Source organism: Neovison vison, chromosome 6 (assembly GCF_020171115.1).
Source record: "Neovison vison isolate M4711 chromosome 6, ASM_NN_V1, whole genome shotgun sequence".
NCBI classification, from domain to species: Eukaryota; Metazoa; Chordata; class Mammalia; order Carnivora; family Mustelidae; genus Neogale; species Neogale vison.
In genome coordinates, this window is record NC_058096.1 from 191,055,441 (window position 1) to 191,076,764 (window position 21,324).

Consider the following 21,324-nt stretch of genomic DNA (forward strand, 5'->3'; position numbering starts at 1 on the left):
ATATTGACAACAACACTGGAAATAGCCTAATTTTCTCCAAGGGTTACCTAAGTTTTATGTTTTTTTTAAATGGAATATTATACAACATTTAAAATAATTAAGAAAGGTTACATCAGAGGGCTCCTGGGTGACTCAGTTGTTAAGCGTCTGCCTTTGGCTCAGGTCATCATCCCGGGGTCCTGGGATCGAGCCCCTTATTGGGCTCCCTGCTCCACGAGGAGTCTGCTTCTCCATCTCCCACTCCATCAGCTTTTGTTCCCTCTCTCGCTGTCTCTCTCTCTCTGTCAAATAAATTTTAAAAAAATCTTTAAAAATTAAAAAAAAAGAAAGTTTGTATCGGTTGACATGGTTAAATTTCTATAAACTGATGATATATTGTAAATTTAAAAGAGACAGAATTTCAGATATATTGATATGAAAATAGAATATCAAGTCCAGGGTAGAGAGTCAGCCCCGTATTTGTCACTGAAATTATAAAATTATCTTAAAATAAGCTCTGAATCCTTTTCTTAGAAAAAGTTCCATGTATTTCTGACCTATGTTTTCTTTTCCATTTGCAAAACAAATCTTGAATTGCAAAGAAAGCGAAGACGCTATGACAAACACACTCTCTCTCTAGCAATTTATTATTTCATTGGCTCACTGCCTTGACAATTAGGAGAAGATTTATAGACATATCCCTTAAATAATTGGCAATTAATTTGAGATTAGATGCCAAAAAGTACAGTATTCTTAATGTAATAGGAAGGTCGAGGCTTTTCACTTACAAATGTCACAGAACACAGAGTAAGTGTTAACCACCAGCATCGTTAACCCTGCCCTTTTGCACGTCTGCAATAGAAAGGAGTTTTAGTTTGGTGATCATAAACTTTAGCTAGCTAGGCTAGTTTCACTGTAAAGCTCCAGTGTAAACGAAGGGTGTCTGTATCTTAAGAATGCCTTCCAATCATTAAGCCCTTGGTTTCTGTTGTTGGGTACCTGCTTGTGATCCACAAGAATGTGTAAACCTGGGATGCCTGGGTTAAGCAATCTGCATTGGGCTCAGGTCATGATGCCAGGGTCCTGGGATTGAGCTCTGAGTCTGGCTCCTTGCTCAGCAGGAAGCCTGCTTCTCCCTCTCCCTCTGCCTGCTGCTCCCCCTGCTTGTGCTTGCTCACGTGCTGTCTCTCTCTCTCTCTCTCTCTCTGTCAAATGAACAAATAAAATCTTAAAAAAAAAAAAAAAGAATGTATAAACCTATTTCTATACAGGAAAAAGAGATACTGCATCCTGAATCTTATTTGGCATTTTCTTCTGACTCAAACAGTACATCTGGATTCTGTACCATCTTTTCTACTCATGACTCAGTGTCTTTCTAATGTCTACAACTGTGGTCTCCTAAGGGGAGTACACATTCTAGGTCCTAAACAATGAAGATTTTGCTGGTAAACATTGTTATCCTTTTGGTTGAATTCTAGGGTGCCTTATACCTAGAGCTAGAGTTGACAGGTGTGACTATTAAATGTTAGTGATTTACCAGTCGGTTCCATTTCAACTCCAGCACAGTGCCAAAAATATATTAAGTATGCACTAAATGCTAACCAATTTATATATGTCCAGACAATTTTAGTACACATAGAGAGTTTTTTTTTTTTTAAAGATTTTATTTATTTATTTATTTATTTATTTGGGAGAGTGAGTGAGCAAGAGAGCACAAGCAGGGGGAGAAGTAGAGGGAGAGGGAGAAGCAGGCTCCCTGCTCAGGGAGCCAGAGTCGGGGCTCCATCCCAGTTGCCCCAGGGTCATGTCCTGAGCCAAAGGCAGACACTTAATGGATTGTGCCAGCCAGGTCCCCCACAAGTAGAATTTTATTCCCTTCTAGAAACTCTAGAAATATCCTTTAATCCAAATTTCCCTATGTCCGTATTTTATTTATAACTATTTCTCAGTAATAGAATGGGTTTTATGTTTATGTGCATTTCAAAAAAGAGAAACAGCCCATCTCTGAACTAACCTCAGCACTTTTCCCCCTCACCTCAACAGTTGTCTTCTCTACATTGTCATGACAATTTTCATCTTCCACTGAGTGCTTTCTCTTTGCCAGGCAGGGTTGGAACCTCATTTAATCCTCTTGACAATTTTGTAGCACAGCTACAGGTTTTACAGTGCTCTATTTTTGCAGATAAGGTTCAGGGATTAAGCAATGTGCTTGGGTTCACCAGCTAACAAATAGGGGATCCAGGCTTTACACCCAAGCCTTAGTCTTAACTCCCAAGATTTACTCTATTTTTCTTTCTGTTCATCTCTCCAATGGGAAATTGAGAATTAAGCATTTAGAACAGCGCCTACACATAGTCATTCAGTAATTATGTATCTATTCTTAAACCTTTGAAATCATTTTTATTAGTGTAACATACACACTATATATTGCATACACACACAGTTGCATATGTTTTGATAAATGTATAAACCCCTATTATCCTATCACAATTAAGTTTTTCTATAATGGCATCCCCTTTAAAAACTTCCCTTGTGTTCCCCTTTTTAAGAAGCATTTTATCTTGAAATCATTCTAGACTCTCAGGAAGTTGTAAAAAATAGTCCAGAGATCCGCTGTATCCTTCATCCACTTTCCCCTCAGTGATAACCCATTACACGAGTATAGTACAATTGCAAAGCCAGAACATTGACATTGGTCGCCCTGTAGGTCTTAGTTCCTTCTGGCACCTTTGCCGTCAGTCTCTGCCTATCTTCTGCCCCAGGTAACTGCGGAACTGCTTTTTGTCACTATAGTTTAGATTATTATAAAACTTTAATAAACAGAATCATACAGAATGTTGCCTTTTGTGTCTAGTTTCTTTTGCTTAGCGTTATGCGTTTTAGATGCATGAATAATATTGTAGGTGTTAGCAGTTTGTTCTGTTAATTGTTATGTAGCATCCTATTTGAATACAGTAGTTTGCTTACCCATTTATCTGTCGATAGACATTTGGGTTATTCCCAACTTCGAACTATTATATAGTGAGTAAAGTTGATGTGAAGATTCATCTACAGGTTGTGTGTGCATGTGTGCATATGCACATGTGTACACTTATTTTCATTTCTCTTGCATAAATAAGTGGAAATGCTGGGTCATTTGGTTAGTGAAGGCTTAGCTTTATAAGATACTGCCAAATTATTTCCCCAGAGAATGAACCATTTAATAGCCCAGTGACATTGTGTAAGAGTTCATTTTGTTCTACAATTTTGCTAACACTTGATACTGTCAGTCTTTGAAATTTTTGCCATTCTAGTAGATATGGAGTGGGATCTCACTGTGGCTTTCATTTGCCTTTCTCTGATAATTAATGATATTGATTATCTTTTCATGTAGTTAAAGGTCAATCATAAATATTCTTTTGTAAATTATTCAAATCCTGTGCCCCTTTGCGGGGGGTGGTGAGTGGATAGGTGAATGTTTGTCTTTTTTATTCAACAAATATTTGGTGCATAATGAACCTTTATTAAATGAACTAAGATTGACTCAAATATATCTGTTTTCCTTTTGACCACTTGAAACCTTAGGCATAATACATCTGAAATAAAATAGTTCAAATTGGGTTTTGTTAGTCTATTCTAAAATGATCATCTGTAATAGGGAATCTTGTTTTAAACATGATACTAAGATAAATATCAGTAGTTTCCTGCCCTGCATGGGACATATCACCATCTTTTTTTTTTTTTTTTTTAAGATTTTATTTATTTATTTGACAGAGAAAGATCACAAGTAGGCAGAGAGGCAGGCACAGAGAGTGAGAGAAGCAGGCTCCCTGCTGAGCAGAGAGCCTGATGCGGGGCTCCATCCCAGGACCCTGAGATCATGACCTGAGCCGAAGGCAGCCCCTTAACCCACTGAGCCACCCAGGTGCCCCGACATATCACCATCTTAACCATCACTGTCATCCTCATGATTTACTCTTTCTGACTGTGGGGAAGTTTTCATCTGAAGACATGGATTTTGTGGCTCACATAAATACTGCATTGCTACATTGTTTCTCTAAGGCTAGAAATGCTCTTACCTAATTTTTATCTTGTCTAAAAGTGGAAGGACCGTTTTAGCCTTGTTATTTTTAGCTGTCACTGAACCTTCTTTCTCCATTAAGAATAAATGTTAGCTAAGTTGATTTATAAGCTCTGTGTTGATCCTATAGACTATAATTTGTGTCTGTAATTTAAAAAGAACCTTTGGTTACCGTCTCCTTTCTATGACATATTTTTGTAACAATAATATTTTTAGCTATTGTTTTGTGTTGTTAATGTAGAGAATTACAAAGAAATGTACAGACCCACCTAGGTAACCTTTACTTTATAACAGTAATAAAGAGGCAGTGTGGTAACCATAGTATTTTTAGCTATTGTTTTGTTTTGTTAATGTAGAGAATTGCAAAGAAATGCACAGGCCCACCTAGTAACTATTACTTATACAATAGTAATAAAGAGGCAGTATGTATCTAGTGTCTGGAAATCAACACAGGATTGTAAGCTCTATAAGATATATCTGTATCTGTCTAGAAGATGAAGAGTGACATCTTCTCCCTTATTTCCAAGTTCATGTCCTTCTGCCCAAAGGAAACTGTTATTAAAACTTGGTGATAATTTCTTATAGCAAACAGGACCTCTCCTTTTCTTTATTCCCTTTTATAAAAAAAGAAATCAGGCCGTATGCACTACTCTGCATATTTTCCTTTGACACCAACACGTGCAGATCTAACTCTCTTCGAGTAGTTACTGTATGAATGAACTATGCTTTACTTAGTTACTCCCTCGTGGATTTTTCCAGGTTTTTTGCTTTTCTCTTTATTTATTTGCTGTTTTAAAAATGCTGCAATAAACAATTCTGGAGATGTTGCAGACTTTTACAAGTATATTCATAGGGTACATTTCTACCAATTGGATCCCTGGTCAAAGAACACGGTATAATTTGTCAGCTCTTGCTGCATTGTTTTCTTTAAGGTTTCAGCCATTTAAGCTCTCTTCAGTAGCATTTGCAAGCGTCTATGGCACATATTTTAAATGTAATCGCCTCATTTAAATTCTTTGTTATTGGAACCTTCTAGTATTATGTGACGTGGGACCCCCAAATTAATGCTATTTCAATGCTGTTTTATCTTTATTACATTTCTGCGTGCTTTTTCGCCTGCAGAAGAAAATCTGAAGTCAGTCTTCCTAATGACTGGGGTTGGCTGGCTACAATGGCTTGAGGGTGGCGTTCCCACACAAAGCTCTCCAGCTGCTCCGTCCCTAGGAAGCCCAATTGTTGATGTGTTCTGTCTCTTTTATATATTGCCTACAGGAGGAAAGCTGAACAAGGACCTGCGACATTTCCTCAATCAGCGGTTCCAGAAAGGGTCTCCTGATCATGAGCTCCAGCAGACCATAAGGGATAACCTTTACCGCCATGCTGTGCCTTGTAAGTAGCCGGTTTAAGGCAACTGACTGCTGGGTGGGTGTGTGGAAAGTTATTGGAGCCGGAAGAACTCTCCAGCTGTTTCTGGAGCACTGGTTGGTCGGTTTGTTCACGTAGCGACTTCCTAAGTCCAGGGAATTGTAAGTGACCATGGGACATGTTGCATAGCGCAAGGTGAAATTACTTGGCTTTTAGTTTCTGGCTCTGCCACGTACTTGCTTATGATGGCAGGTAAATTAGTTGTCCTTTGCCAGGGCCAGTTTTTACATCGGTGGAAAGGACATCCGACTTATTCAATAGGACTCTTTGGAGGCGCCCATGGGATGAGGCATGTAAGCACATTTTGCACAGTACGGGTGTGGCGTGAGCCTCCATAAATGTTAACCGTCACTGTTACTCACGGGGGTGGATCAGGCCAGAGGCTTTCACACTGACCTCTGCAGAGATCAGTGAGTTACTTCCTCAGGGCCTCAGCGGACTCTTTCTTCTTCTCCAACGTGACCTGATTCATAGACCTGGATTTCATGCACAATCTTTTTTGAAGAAATGGTTTCCACCAATTACAATCCCATGATCCCGTTAGATCAGGCGAAATCTGAGAAGGCAGGACTTGGAACATAGGGACTATGAAAGCCAGGTTTTTGTGTTGAGGGAAGGAAGGAAAGGACGGAAGGGAAGTCAGTCTAGGGGGCAGAAGTTGTAGTAAAGTATTACCATACATACCTAATTAAAAGGTAGGAGTCCTGGGGAGACTTACAATGATTTCATTTTATTTAAAATTAAGAAGAAGGAATGATTTTGATTTTAGTACTTAGAATTTTTCTTTTCTTTATTACCCAGTCCTTCAAAGCTTGAAATTTAATTTAACAATAACATTTTTTTAACAATGTTTTTTAGCAAAAACTGTAGGAATCGTTTGAAGTTGAAAGTACCCAGCTTATTGCTGTGATTTGTTTGCTATAGTGGTTTTCTTTCTTTCTTCTTCTTTTGTTTAAATAGTATTTTGCAAGGGTATGCTGGAGTCCTAATGTTTACAGATCCTACTGCAAAACGATAATCAGAACTTAATGTAAGTCGTCATAGATCTGCTGGGACTTAGGCCTTTAAAGATCAGGTTCTAGAACAGCCCCCTGCTCTTCATTTTACTTATTAATAAAACCAAGGCTCCAGTAGGAAAAGAGGTTGAGTGTAAGGAACTTGGGTCTGTGCCCCAAGGTTGTCTCTTTCTGCTGAGTGCCAGAACTACCTTTGAAAGAGAAAATGTGGCTATAAGGATTAATGTGAATCTCTGGGCCTCTGTGCTTTTGGTCTTTCAGCATGGGAATTGAATGCTGTAAACTTACATCCTACTAATAATCCTTTACATTTGGATTAATAGTAATTCCTAATGTTAATCACATGGGTTGTAAAGGGATTACGATTCTTTTTATGGGTCAAGAAACCAAGGCACCAAGGTAAGCCAATACAAAGCAAGGCTGAAGGTGACTAAGCCTGGTGGTCTCCCGAGTCCACCATTGTCCTGACTCTGATCTACTGATCAGTTTTACCCTTGCAATGACTCTTTGAAGTTGGGATTTTTAACACCCAGTGTCCAGATGAGGAAACAGAGTCATGGGGAGATCAAATCACTGATAAGTGTCAGATCTAGGTCTTCTGGATTCTTACCACCTAGGGCTGCTTCTGTAGCTGTACCATAGCTGCTCTGTTGTTCTGGGACGGCAGGTTGAATATAGTTTTGCAGAATTTGGTACTTGCAGAATCATGAGTGTTCTCTGTGTAATTTTTCCCCCACTTAGATTCCAATTTAAGAAATGGGGAATGAAGCAAATGAGCACACCATTTCTTGACGCATCTGTGGTGTTACTATGGTTACGTTTTGGCATGCTTTCCCATTTATTTTTTTCCACCGATTTATAGGACCTGACTGTGAGCTAAATGGCTTGATTTTAAGCTTACCGCTATATAGGAATTGGGGCAAAAATGACCTCAGCCTTTTAAACACAGTGGAAAATCGTGTTTTGTCTTTGCGTGTATAAAGCCCCCGGTATTAATGTTTCATTTCTGTGAAACCCACACGTTAGGAATTGGGAAGGTAAAAATGGTCTTTCTACTGAAGGAGAAAACAAGTAACATTTCATTATACATTTCCTTCATAAAATGGGAAGGAAATTCAGAAGAGGGCTGTTTCCGGGTCTGGCGCAGCCTGGGTACCTTTGAACATGAGTAGACCAGGGGTGACTTGGGATTCTGTTATAGGCCTGGAGAACTCAAGCCACATTTGTGTTTATTTTGATTCTTTGGTCCACGTGATTGGTAACTGCAGAGCTCTCTGCCAACCTGTTGTGCCAACGTATTTGGAAGCCGTTCACTGGGAAAATATATCCCTCCTGATTACATTGTAATGGTGCTCCAGGGAAACAAACTCCTGTGATCTCCGTTTTCCAGAACTTCCTGCTGCTGATATTTTAGTGACTTTCGGTATTTTGAGAAGGGATGACCTCATGAACAGGTGCTTGCAAAGTTGGGGTAGACATCTTTTCTTTTCTTTTAAATATTTTATTTATTTATTTGACAGAGAGGGAGAGAGAGAGGCAGGCAGAGGCAGAGAGAGATGCGGGCTCCCTCCTGACCAAGGAGCCAGACTCATGGCTCGATCCCAGGACCCTGGGATCATGACCCGAGTCTAAGGCAGACCCTTATTTGGCTGAGCCACTCAGGTGCCCCTGGGTGGACTTCTTTTTTTATACATTTTAGGAGGTTCACTTGTCAATAGAAATTAATAAATAAAGTCCCTTTGTTCTCAAGTTCTTTCTAGTGTCATCATAGCCCCACAATGGATTTTTACCATTTAAGATCCCATTTTATCCTAATTCCTTGGTGTAAAGACAGTACAGGTAATAGCAGGTAAGGAAATGGACCCGCAAAGGTGACTTCCTCAAAATCCTACCACTCCTAAATGCCACATTACTCATGTCTCACCCAGGGCTTTTTTTTTTTTTTTTTAAAGATTTTATTTATTTATTTGACAGAGAGAGCTCACAAGTAGGCAGAGAGGCAGACAGAGAGAGAGGAAGGGAAGCAGGCTCCCCGCTGAGCAGAGAGCCCGATGCGGGACTCGATCCCAGGACCCTGGGATCATGACCTGAGTCGAAGGCAGCAGCTTAACCCACTGAGCCACCCAGGCGCCCCTCACCCAGGGCTATTTTAATTGTCCTTATTTTTAACAGCTTTTTTGAGATACGATTCACACACCATACAACCCACCCATTTAAAGCATTCATCCAGTGCTATTTTTGCTATGGTTCTTATTTTGCTGCACACCCCCTTTATTTTGTCTTTATTCCAAAACTTTTGTTATTTTCCACAGTCAGGAAAAGGTCATCATAGTTGAAATTTAATTATATTTACCATTGAAAATCACCACCACCACCACCACCCCTTTGCCCCAAAATTTAAAAACCCAAACCAGAATTATGACAGAAAAGACAACTGGATTGCGGGGTGAGTCAGACAGAGGCCCTGGTGTGAAGTCTGAGGGCTTTTCTCTTGCTGTGTGGTCTGCCACACGTCATGTGACCTCTCTGCGTCTCATTTACTCTTTAATAAAATGGAAATGGAAACATCCACTTCAAGCATTGTCTCACCAGATGTCAACAGCATCCCTAAGAGATGGGTCTATCAGAGGAAACAGAGGCCCAGAGAGGTTAATAACGTGCCATGGGTCACTTAGGTTTACAAGTAGCTCGGTCAGGGTTCAACCAGCTCTGACTCCCAGGCCGGCGTCAGTGAAAATGGTGCAAGTAAGGCCATATAACATGGACCATCGAGAGGGGAAGACGCAGGAAAAAAGTTTCTCATTGCTGAGTTTTATAGTTTTAACTATGTAAAATCATTGGGTCTTATGGCACCTTACCTTAAACACAAGTATCTTCTCTCTGAGGTTTGAGTAATTCACTGATTGGTGCAATAGAATTTTCATAGTTCTGTAAGTGGTGATTCAGCTTTTAATACATCACTATAGGATTCTCTGGGGATGGCTCGGTTTATCTTATTGTTCACTGAATCTCTTCTTAATACACCTTTTTAAAATAAATGGATTTGAAATTCAGGTAAATGTCATCTGCGTTGCTCAGTTCTCTCATTCATTAGAGCCTTCTGGAAGATAGTCTTGTCTCCCACACCTCAAATTTTCCTCCACGGACAGCCCCCTGACCTTGACATTTCAGTCCTACAAACGTTATCCATCACACCGCACACACCTGGTGCCTTCTAGTGAGTGGGTGCTTACTGTTTCCTTCTTTTTCCCCACCTTGCCATCTGACCAGCATGCAGCCTTCTTTTATTTATTTTTTTTAAGATTTTATTTATTTGTGTGCCTGGGTGACTTAGTGGGTTAAGCCGCTGCCTTCGGCTCAGGTCATGATCTCGGGTCCTGGGATCGAGTCCCACATCGGGCTCTCTGCTCAGCGGGGGGCCTGCTTCCCTTCCTCTCTCTCTGCCTGCTTCTCTGCCTACTTGTGATCTCTGTCTGTCAAATAAATAAATAAAATATTTTTAAAAAAGATTTTACTTATTTGACACACAGAGAGAGAGAGAGAGAGAGAGAGAAGCAGGCTCCCTGCGGAGCAGAAAACCCAACACAGGGCTCAATCCCAGGATCCTGGGATCATGACTTGAGCTGAAAGCAGGCGCTTAACAGACTGAACAACCCAGGTGCCCCATACAGCCTTCTTTTAAACTTGGATGCCACTTCTTTCACAGATTGGGCCCATTACCTTTTTCACTGCGGCCGGAGCTTCCAACACTGACCCCTTTCCAACACCCATTCTTGCTTGCGCTGCCTGCTGGGTGTCTGTCTGTCCTATTAGAATCTATCTGCTCTGATGTCAGGGACCGAGTCTTCTTCAGTGACCAGCCCACACTTAGCTGCATGCCTGGGCTGTAGAATGAATATTTGTTGACTGAATGAACAAATGAAGAAATGGATGAAGTTGCTCCTTTGTTTTTCTTGTTTTATTTTTTTCTCTCTGTTCCTTAATGGTTCGGAGAAACAGCAGAGCTGCCTTTGCCATAAAGCTTTCAGAATAAAAGGCAGCTCAGAGGCTTGAGCCCCGAGATGGCTGATAAGGACTGTGCTGATTACTTGGCTGGTAATCTGGACCCAGAGGAAAGAGTCAAGGTTCTTGCGCGCTCTGAGCTGGAGTGCCCATTCTCAGCGCCTCTTAATTAGTCTAGATAACAGGGTACCTCCTGCGTTGATAGCCTTCTGCTTTATGACTTCTTGTCCTGGCTGATGTGACAACATCTGAGATTCTTGCTTTGAAATGGCTGCTTTTCCTATGAAGATAAATGTGTTGCCTGACGGGGCTTGTCATTGACTGTACTGCTGCTGTGAGAACCAGATACTCCTCCTCCAGCAGTGCTGGTCCTCTGGAAAGCTGAACACCACCCCTCCCAGTCTGGCTCCCTTTTCCAGACAAGTAAGGACCTTGTCTTTCTTTTCAAGCAAAGGTCCTCTGAAAGAGGAAAGGATAAGTCATTTTTGTTCTGTAGCTTAATAATTTGTGTGTCTGTGTATGTTTTAAAGATTTTTTTTTTTTTTTTTTTTGGAGAGAGAGTGAGTGATTTCAGGGGGAGGGGAAAAGGGACAGGGAGAAAGAATCTCAAGCAGATCCCCTGCCAAGCACAGAGCCTAAAGCCGGCCTAGATCCCAGGACCCTGAGGTGATAACCTGAGCCGGAACCAAGAGCTGGATGCTTGACCAACTAAACCACCAAGGCACCCCTGTACCTTAAGGCTTTCTTGATCAAGGCTCTCCCTGATACTAAGACCACCGTATCTTGTGTAAGAGGCATTGATCAGTGACTTAAAGGAGTTTACAAAGGGATTAAAACTGTTTGATCTATAAGACACTTTAATGTGATGTGGCATACCTAGGTGACCCTGGTCTTCCTTTGTAGAAGTGCCATATTCCAACAGGCATCTTAGCATCTGCTAACCGTTGGCACCGTTGTTATCTTGAATGTGACTGCGACATCGTGGACGCAAATTAACTTTGGAATTGTTTGAACCTGTGAGTGTCGCTTTAAGCACAGGCATCTCCAGGACTGCATGCCCGGAATCGAACCATTATGCAGTTGAAGCTGATGATAGAAACTAGACCAGATTATCAGCAAGGGGCCAGGACAAAGATCTGAATATTGGAAAATTCCTTCTCTCCTGGGATGTGCATCTCTTGTTCAGGTTGTATTTGACACAAGTGGCAAGCTTCAGATCATAATTCATGAAGTGGACAGTTCTGGAAGCCTCCCCAGGACTGATCAGATAAGAGTCACAGGAAACTCTCTCACTGTGGTTATTGCCCTTGTCCTATCACTCAAGTAAGTGCTGTCTCAAATTTTTAAAAAAAAGAAAGAAAGAAAGAAAAAAGGATTGTTTCATCCTTTACAAAGCCTGGTCTCTTGCAGGAACATGGCTAGTAACACCCATAGTAGCTCTTGTGTGTGTGTGTGTGTGTGTGTGTGTGTGTACTCTTGATGTGTACGAGGTGCCTTGCATGATGCTTGCCAGTGTGTCGTCTCTCATGCTGGCCTCATGGAGGACAGAAAGAATGTTCTGGACTTGACCTTGAGCCCATTGGGCTGGTGAACCCTGCCTCTTTTCTATTCATTTGTAAACCTTTGCTGTCTAAACTATAATCAGTATCTGCCCTCATCCCTTTTGCATCAGTTGTCAACTCTTTCCCTCCCAGTGCCCTCTACTCGTTGGTACCATATTTTCCCGTGTGTCCCCAGCTGGTCTGCAGTCTGGGGACTCCTCCCACTCACTGACTACCCCCTTACTGCCTACCCCTGACCTTTCCTTTCTTCTCCATCAAAGCTTGTTTGTTCTGGGGGTGCCTGGTTGGCTAAGTCAGTTGAGCGACTGGCTCTTGGTTTCGCCTCATGATCTCGGGGTCCTGAGACTGAGCCCCACGCCTTGGTCTGCACTCATTGTGGAGTCTGCTTGAGAGTGTCTCTCTCTCTCTTTCCCTCTGCCCCTCTCCTCTGCTCACATGCAGTCTCCCTTTCTTAAATAAAAAATAAATATTTAAAAAACAGCAAAAACAAAAGACAACTTATTTGTACCTGGCTGGCTCAGTCAGTGGAGTGTATGACTCTTGATCTCATGAGTCATGAGAGCTCATGAGGTATCAAGAGGTCAAGCCCCACACCGGGTATAGAGCTTAGTTTAAAAAAAAAAAATCAACTGTGTGTAATAAAACTTAAAATAAAAAAGACTTATTTGTGCTACATTGAATAACTATTGGGCTGTCCTTGAAGAAGCCAAGAAGAAGTGAATGGTTCATGTTGTGGCCTAGGGCTCTCCATCCTCCATTATGTGTATCTTTTAACAGGCGACTTTAAAGAGGTGTTGCTAGAAATAGCCTGTGTAATGGGATGTCTGGCAACAAAGCAGGTTCATGGGTAAGGATGGATTCTTATGCTTTTGATGTGTTTTTGTGCTTTTTATAGTGGTTAACACAGTGTTCCATGAGCAGAAAACACTTTAAACACAAGATTGTATCAAGGGAAAGTTGCCCTCTGCTTGCTGTGTCACTGCTCATATACAGGCCTACCCCACCAAGGATAAGCTGGGATAGGGTTTGTGTTTCACAAAGCAATGCTACAGTCTAGACAGAGTGCTGTGCCAAGTTAAAAAAACAATGGGATGAGAAAAGATACTTTTGTTTAGATGTAATTTGGAGTTAGAATCTGGGCTCAGATAACTATAAGCAAATTTTCACTGACATGAACGTCTCTGGTGGGGTGTTGAAGGGTTGTGAAGGAGGTGGATGAGTTCTTTGTTACTCTGAGAACACCTGCCTGATAAAAGCCAGGTGTACAGCACAGGTTTGGGAGGACCCAAAACAAAACACCACTTCTCATTCCTGGAGAAGGACCCCACAAGGAGCACTAACCACTAACCACTTCTGGTAACTTGGGCAGGTTACCCAGGCTTTCTGGAGCTCCATTTCCTCACTACCTTTTTTGCTGTTTATGACAAGTACCTAAGCACCCCACAGTAGGTATGGTACTTCATAGGCCCTACAGTGGTCCTCTGTCCCACACGATCTTCTTCCCTCCATACCCCTTTCCTTCTCATTTCTAACAGGACTTGTCCGGTCTGGTATTCTCCCTTTTTTCCTCCACAGGCCCTCATTAGGCTTTGAGCCTTACTTATTTGATGATCATTTTAAACAATTGTGATAATTTATGTGGTTCTTTTCTGTGGGAAACAAGCTGAGTTTTCAAAAATGATATTCCGGGGGCACCTGGCTGGCTCAGTCAGTAGAGCGTGCAACTCTTGATCTTGGCGTTGTAAATTCGAGCTCCATGTTGGGCACAGAGATTACCTAAAAATAAAATCTTTTTTTTTTTTTTTTTTTTTTTTAAAGATTTTATTTATTTATTTGACAGAGAGAGATCACAAGCAGGCAGAGAGGCAGGCAGAGAGAGAGGAGGAAGCAGGCTCCCTGCTGAGCAGAGAGCCCGATGCGGGCCTCGATCCCAGGACCCTGAGATCATGACCTGAGCCGAAGGCAGCGGCTTAACCCACTGAGCCACCCAGGCGCCCTAAAAATAAAATCTTAAAAGAAAAAGAAGATTTTTCCAACATTTGTTGAGTAACATCCCAGCACTGGATGCTAGGCGAAAACCTAGTGAAGATTAATAATTGGTTGATTTAGCCAGTAACAGGCAGGCTTGAAACAGCACATTCTCTGCATAATCCCAGCATCAGCTAATTCCCCCGTGTGCTTTTCCTTTGTATTTCTTATTATATGTTGCTAACCCTAATTGCCATTGTGTATTTGCCGAGTGGATGGAGTCATATTGGAGGAAGAAAAGAAAAGAGAAGCTACACACTGAAAAACTCCTCACACCGGACTTGATTTACATGTGTTGGTTATTAGCCTCATATAAACATGGCTTGACCGGTGTTCTCTACTGTGAGGTTCTTACAAGAGAAGATTGTACTCTAAATGCAAGAGTTTAGATTTAAGTTTAATCAGAGTGGGTATAACTGATAATCTTCTTATGAAAATGTGTTAGCCCAGCCTCACTGCTTAGTAATAACCTCTGTCATTAATCCAGCCTTACTATACGTTCCAGCCACTGTGCTCCATGATTTTCAAGTATTGTCTCTTTTAACCCTCTCCAAACCCTGATGAGTTTCATCTTTGTGTTATGAGTGCGGCCGTTGAGGTGTGGCAAGCTTAGTGACTTGAGTGTTGGAGGACGCACTGTTTGACCGTGATGGAACCCAGATTCATCCCAGCTCCAACAGCTCCCAAGAGTCCAGGCTCTCTGGATGCATCACCTTAAAAACCATGTTTTCAATTAACCTATTGAATTTGAAAAAGAGTCTTCTCTTAATACCATATGGATTAGTCCTTGGCTGGGTGTAGGATACTAATATATCTATTTGGCAGACATGTTAATTTATTTAATTGCTTTATAATTCTGGCTGAGAGTTTTCATCAAGATGAGTTGCAATTATAAAGCAATTTCCACAGCCATTTATGTAGGGACACAGAAGTTTTCACATTATTTTTACCATTTATTATTTTAAGAGAAGGTTTTATCAAATTTTAGCTTCCCAAGAATCACGAGTCAAGAGAATGAAGTACAATATATTTTTAAAGAAACCTCCTTGTATCAAATGTGTTCATAGAACTATATGCAAATAAATTTTCCAGCTTCTGTAATGGGTTATATGCATTTATGCCAAAGTCCGAGTAGGGATACTTAACCACTTATGTTCTGTTGGGCTTACCTACAGTCCCATATGAAATGAGCTACCCAAAATGATGACCTTGGATTTAAACAAGAAAACGTCACTTGTATTATTTTAATCATAATATGAATAAACTAGACTTAATAACTGCTCAATGACATTATTTTCCTCTTGCATTTAAAATTAATTAATTACACATCCCTATTTTTAGGCGGTACACTCTGATGTGTTTAGGGGTAAAGGACCATGGTGAGTGCACCGTAATCTTGAATGGCTACAAAGTATTTAGAACTGTTAAAAATATATTGTGTGTGGGGAGAGAGGGAGAGAGAACAGAGGACAAACCAGTAGGTTAAAATATTAATAATAGATGAGTCTGGGTAAAGGATATACAGTGTTCTTTGTTCTATTCTTATTCTTGCAATTAAAAAAAATTGAAATAATTTCCAAATAAAGCATCTTAAAAATAGACTCATGCCAAAAAAAAAAAAAAAGTTAAAAACCAACCAATACAGTTTTGGGAAAATGGGAGTGATTATGTATGAATGTTATGTTTTTGTTTATTCCCCCCTTGTAAACGTCAGTGTTTTTAGCTTTGAATTGAGATTCTGTTACTACTTTGTTGGACCTCGTGTATTAAAGTATACAGAGACTAACCTGGAAGACATTGTGCATATATTAAAACAAAAATATAACACTTCTGGAATACCAAGTACATGTGATGTGCTTTCATTATACTTTCTCATTTAATCTTTATGGAAATCCTACAAAGGAAGTACTATTATTATTCTCCTTTATAGATTTTTTTTTTTTTTTAAGAGAGAGCGAGCAAGTGTGTGTACGTATTCATCGTATTCATGGGGATGGGGGGGTGGTGTGCAGAGGGAGAGAGAGAATCTGAAGTAGGCTCCATGCCTACGGAGAGCTCCAGCACGGAACCCTTCATGGGGCTTGATCCTATAGCCCTGAGATCATGAGCTGAGCCAAAATCAAGAGTCTGATATTTACCCAAGTGAACCACCCAGGCAACCCAATTCTCCTTTACAGATAAGAGAGCTGGGCTTAGTAAGGTTAGGTGTCTTTCTGAAAAGAGATTGGAACCCAGGCTGTGAAGATGGGTACTAGAGCTCCCACCAGTAGCCACTACATTTTCTTTGTTCAGACTATGTGTGGGTACATCTACGTGTATAGATCCATATACACATACCAAGCATATTTAGAAAATAAGCTAACAAAATTATTTTAAATAGATTCTAGATATCTGCTAATAGGATTGTAGAGTAATACAAAAGTATAATAAAATTATGATGATTACGAACATATATTGAGCTCTTGCCATGTGCTAAGGGTTACTCTTTCTTCAAAGTGAAATAACTTGCTCAAGATGTCACAGCTAATACATGGTAAAGCTGTGCTGTCATTTTCTCAAAGTTTCTCTCTTAACCAGTGGCTTATATGGCCTATTATTTATAGCACTACAGAACGTTTAAAAAAATAAGAGGAAAAAGAATCGGTATTAAGCATATTCCCTTTTCTTGGTGGGGTGGGAAGGAATGTCTTTCGTTATTCCTTGTAAGATTATTACTTAGTTTTAGATCCCATCAAAGCTGCCACATTATACAACTCCGGGGGCACTATTCGGTTTCAAATCTATGTCAGCGGGGCCTTTAATGGAGGACAGTACCCTGACTGCATGTCTTGTGCACTGACTGCGTGCCCACAGCAGATACTCAGCTAGACATAGAGCCCAAAAGATAGATGAAGTTGCCATTCGTCTGGGAGGTACACATCTCAAGCATGCTTTCCAAATACAATGAAGCAGTGCCTTACTCCAGGGAGGAAGATATCCTTTGGATACTTTGATGCCAGAAGCCTAATCTAATCCAGTTACACTATCTCTTCATTCTTAATTCAGCTCATTAAAGGATGGAGACAGTATTAGAATTGCATCTTATTGGGTAGTTGCGATTATTCCATTCATTTTCTCTTCCATCCATGAGTTGATCCATCTCCTCAACGAGCCAACCTCCACTTACTCCACTTCTCGGTCCATTCAACCGACACATATCGAATGCCATGATGAGCAGGTCACGACAGTGTGGTCAGCATGGAGGGGCACACTGGGTATATTTCCAGGTTTATAGGGGTAGTGAGGAAGACAAACAAGAGGCATCGGTAATGGACTAAGGTAAGTCCCTTGATCTGGGGTAAGCCTAGGATGATGTGACATACAAGAATGGGCACCAGGGGGGCGCCTGGGTGGCTCAGTGGATTAAGCCGCTGCCTTCAGCTCAGGTCATGATCCCAGGGTCCTGGGATCAAGGTCGGGCTCTCTGCTCTGTGGGAAGCCTGCTTCCTCCTCTCTCTCTGCCTGCCTCTCACCAACTTCTGATCTCTGTCTGTCAAATAAATAAATAAAATAAATCTTAAAAAAAAAATAAAAAAATAAAGAATGGGCACCAGGTTCAGTCTCAAGACCAATGAATCAGTGTGATGAGGAAGTGAAATAAATACCAAAGAAGAAGAAGAGAAAACAGAGCATCCTTTTTCCCAGGGAGAGTCGGGAAACATCTACCTTTGTCACTGTGGGCAAGTGACCTCTACTTAACATCTCTCAGCTTAATCCTCATTTAAAAAGGAATCTGTTTATTTGGGACAGAAGAGATACATCAGCTATCCTAATCTCGCAGGCCCAGTCTCAGGGTAATGCAGTTTTTTGACAGTGCTTGCTCCTTGGAACCTCTTAAGGATTGAGAGACCACTTCTGTTGTTGAGTTTCCTGAAATATGTAAGAACAGCAACGACACAAACCAGCACTCCAGGGAAAGTTAGGACGTGGTTTTAATGTTTGTGTTTAATCAATGCTTTTAACATCCACGTAACAATGTGGTATAATTGTGCTGTTCACTAATTTCAAGAGGTATAAAACATTAACTCAAGGTACAGTAAGAACAGTATAATCTGGTAGTAGACCCCAAGTTGAAATGTCTCGCATTCCTTTTAGTGTATCTTTTTAGCTATAGACATAACTTTATCTGAAGAGAGCAGAAGTCAGGATTTTGACTTAGGTCAAATGATTTAGCCTCTTCCATTCCTTGGCAACTTTGATAGTATGGAATGCTATGGGATGATGCCTTCAGATGAGGACTTGCCTATTTTGGATTCAGCTTCCATTGCTTGTTAATGGAAGAGGGCAAGCAAGATTATCCCAAGCAAGCAAAATGGGTCCTACCGGAACCCCAGTGTACCAGGGCACAGCCTTCTCATTGTATTTGTCTTCAGTTTCAGTCATTCGAAGGAAAACTCTTTGGTCTTTGGACCATTTCTTCTGAGGTTACCCTATTTCTGGTTGGGGCTTTTCTCCCCTCATGACCTGCCTATTAGAACTGGAGGCTTATTATCACCTTATGTGTTTTGCATTGGAAAGTGAGACAACATTTGGTTATACTAGAAATAAAGCAAGTGTAGTTATACTTAAATGAGTTTGACATTTTGCTCATTTCCCATCTCAAAAGATAAGATCATTACAAGCAGATCTTATGGGATTGTTAGAAGTTTGTTTACCCCATTAATTGATTTGAGGGATGCTGGTGTTTCTTCTTTCCATTGCTGAATGGTTTTGTAGTCTGAACTTCACCTAATTAGTGATTTGGGAGTCGGAACACCGCATCTTTGTCAGTGGAATTTTGAAAAAAATGTTGCCTAAGCTGTAGATGAAATATTCTTTAAATGTGTACTATGACTTGAAAATGAGACATCATATAAATCCACAGGAAATTCAAGCCTAAGGTATGGGAGTATTGTCTGGGGAACTGTGGCAAGTGCTGGGAATCTTATATGTTTTCCTCCCCATGGAGAGAAGTCTGTGTTTGAGTTTCATGTTTGCTGCCCAGTCCAGCCCACTCCCCCACCCTGTAGGCCACCTGTGGAAAGGTGGACATCAGCCTCCTTCGTGGGAGGAGAGTGGGAGTTAGACATTCCATGCAAACCCACTGCAGTTTGGCGCCCTTTGGAGGGATTTTGTACTTTCTCAGGTCACTGGAGATGTGGATCATTTACACATTGAGAAACAAACTGTCCGATATAACTGAAAAGTATGGTGTCTCCAAGGAACATTGTGTATTTGAAAAAAAATTACTTGTTAATTTCATGCTCGCTGTTTTGTTCCAAATTCGTATTACGTGCTGTAAGGGCCTAGCCTGGCAGAGCACATAAACCTCTCTCCCTCTCTCTGTTCTTTCTTTCCTTCCTTCCTCCCATTTCCTTCCCCACTCCTTTCTTTTCTTCTACCACAAACAGATTCATTTCTTCCCCTTGTTCCAGACTCTGGTAGTTCAGGGTGACAATCTTGACAAGCATATTGAGTTATGAGAGACCTTTTAGAAAAAAATTAGGGGCACCTGGCTGGCTCAGTCAGTTAAGGGTCCAACTCTTGATTTCATCTCAGGTCATGATCTCAGGGTCATGAGATTTAGCCCTGCGCCAGGTCCGTGCTGGGCATGGCGTCTGCTTGGGGTTTTCTCTCTCCCTCTCCTTCTGCTCCTTCCCCCACTCTAAAAAATAAAATAGAATAAAATAAAATAACATAAAATAAAATACATAAAATGTGGGGCTCCTGGGTGGCTAAGTGGTTAAGCCTCTGCCTTTGGCTCAGGTCATGATCTCAGGGCCCTGGGATCAAGCCCCGCATCAGGCTCTCTGCTCAGCAGGGAGCCTGCTTCCCCCCTCTCTCTCTGCCTGCCTCTCTGCCTACTTGTGATCTCTCTCTCTCTCTCTCTCTCTCTGTCAAATAAATAAATAAATAAATAAAATCTTTTAAAAAAATACATAAAATGTGATGTAAATTTTAAGTGCATAGCAATGATTTTTTACAGAAACACATGTGCATCCACATGTGTACACACACACATACACACGCACACACACATCCATGTAATCATTACCCAGAACAATATATTGAACACATTAAGCATTCCACCAGGTTCCCTCCTGATGCCTCCCATTGAATACTTGTTCTCCCTCCCAGAGGTAACCATGATTCAGACTTATCATCCTAGATTAATTTACCTGTTCTTAAACATCATGTAAATGGAATCATACAATATGTATGCTTCTGTTCTTATTCTTTTTGCTAACGTTCCTTCTGTGAGATTCATCCATATTGTTTGCATGTAGCAGACTTCTTTTTTTTTCTTACTATGTAGTCTTGCATTGTGTGAATATACCGTGATCTATTTATCCATTCTTCTGCTGATCTGAATTGTCTCCAGTTTTTAGCTACTGCTGGGAACGTTCTCATACAAGTGGACATATGTACTCAATTCCCACCTAGGAACAGGATTGCTGGATCAGGAGGTAGGCATATGCTGAGCTGCAACAGATATTGCCAAATAGTTTCCAAAGTGTTTGTATCCATTTGCGTTCCACATGTGTGAGGGTTCCAATCGCTCCTCATCCTCGCCAACATTTGCTGTTGTTAGTCTTCTTAATGTTTCTGTCTTCCTGGTGGATGTGCATCAGTATCTCGTTGCATTTTCCTGATGTAGAATGACACCCAGCACCTTCTGAAATGCACCTTTTCTATTTGGATATCCTCTGTTGTGAAGTTCCTACTCAAGTCTTTTCCCATTTTTCTTTTTAATAGGGCTGTTTGTCTTTTTCTTGCTGATGCGTAGAAAGAACTGAGTTTTAAAAGCCGACTCTGCTGCTTATTAGCTGTGCTTGGATGGGTAGCCTGACCTTTCTGAGCTTTGTCTATGGGATGGAGCTAGTAATACCTCTTTATAGGTTGTGGTGAGCATGACAAGAGGAAGTGTATGTTAATCACTAAGCATAGTTCCAAGCACAAAGAAGGCTTGAGTAACTAGTACCTAAAATGGGGGGAGGGAGGGGCGTCGATTCTCATTATCATATGAATAGCCCATTAAGATAGTCTATGTTAAGATGTTATAAAATTCTAATATTTTTTCTTCCTTTACTTTCCCTATATCCTTTTCTTGTTTTTACACTTGTGGTACCAAAGGAAAAACAGTGGCCATGCGTGTAATACACAGTAGGCCAAAGTGACTCATCTCTTACAAAGGAACACTAGAGGTCATATCTACTCTCCTGAGAATTTGGTC

At 40.9% G+C, this 21,324-nt stretch overlaps 1 protein-coding gene across 14 annotated transcripts in view; it reads left to right on the top strand.

The window, feature by feature from the left end:
- MAGI1 (membrane associated guanylate kinase, WW and PDZ domain containing 1) overlaps positions 1-21,324 on the top strand; it is a 639,776-nt gene that overhangs the window by 378,120 nt on the left and 240,332 nt on the right. For all 14 annotated transcript variants that reach the window (XM_044253207.1, XM_044253208.1, XM_044253209.1 and 11 more), the window contains exon 2: positions 5,312-5,428. In XM_044253207.1, coding sequence (XP_044109142.1) covers positions 5,312-5,428 — 117 coding nt within the window. The remainder of the gene's footprint in view (positions 1-5,311; positions 5,429-21,324) is intronic.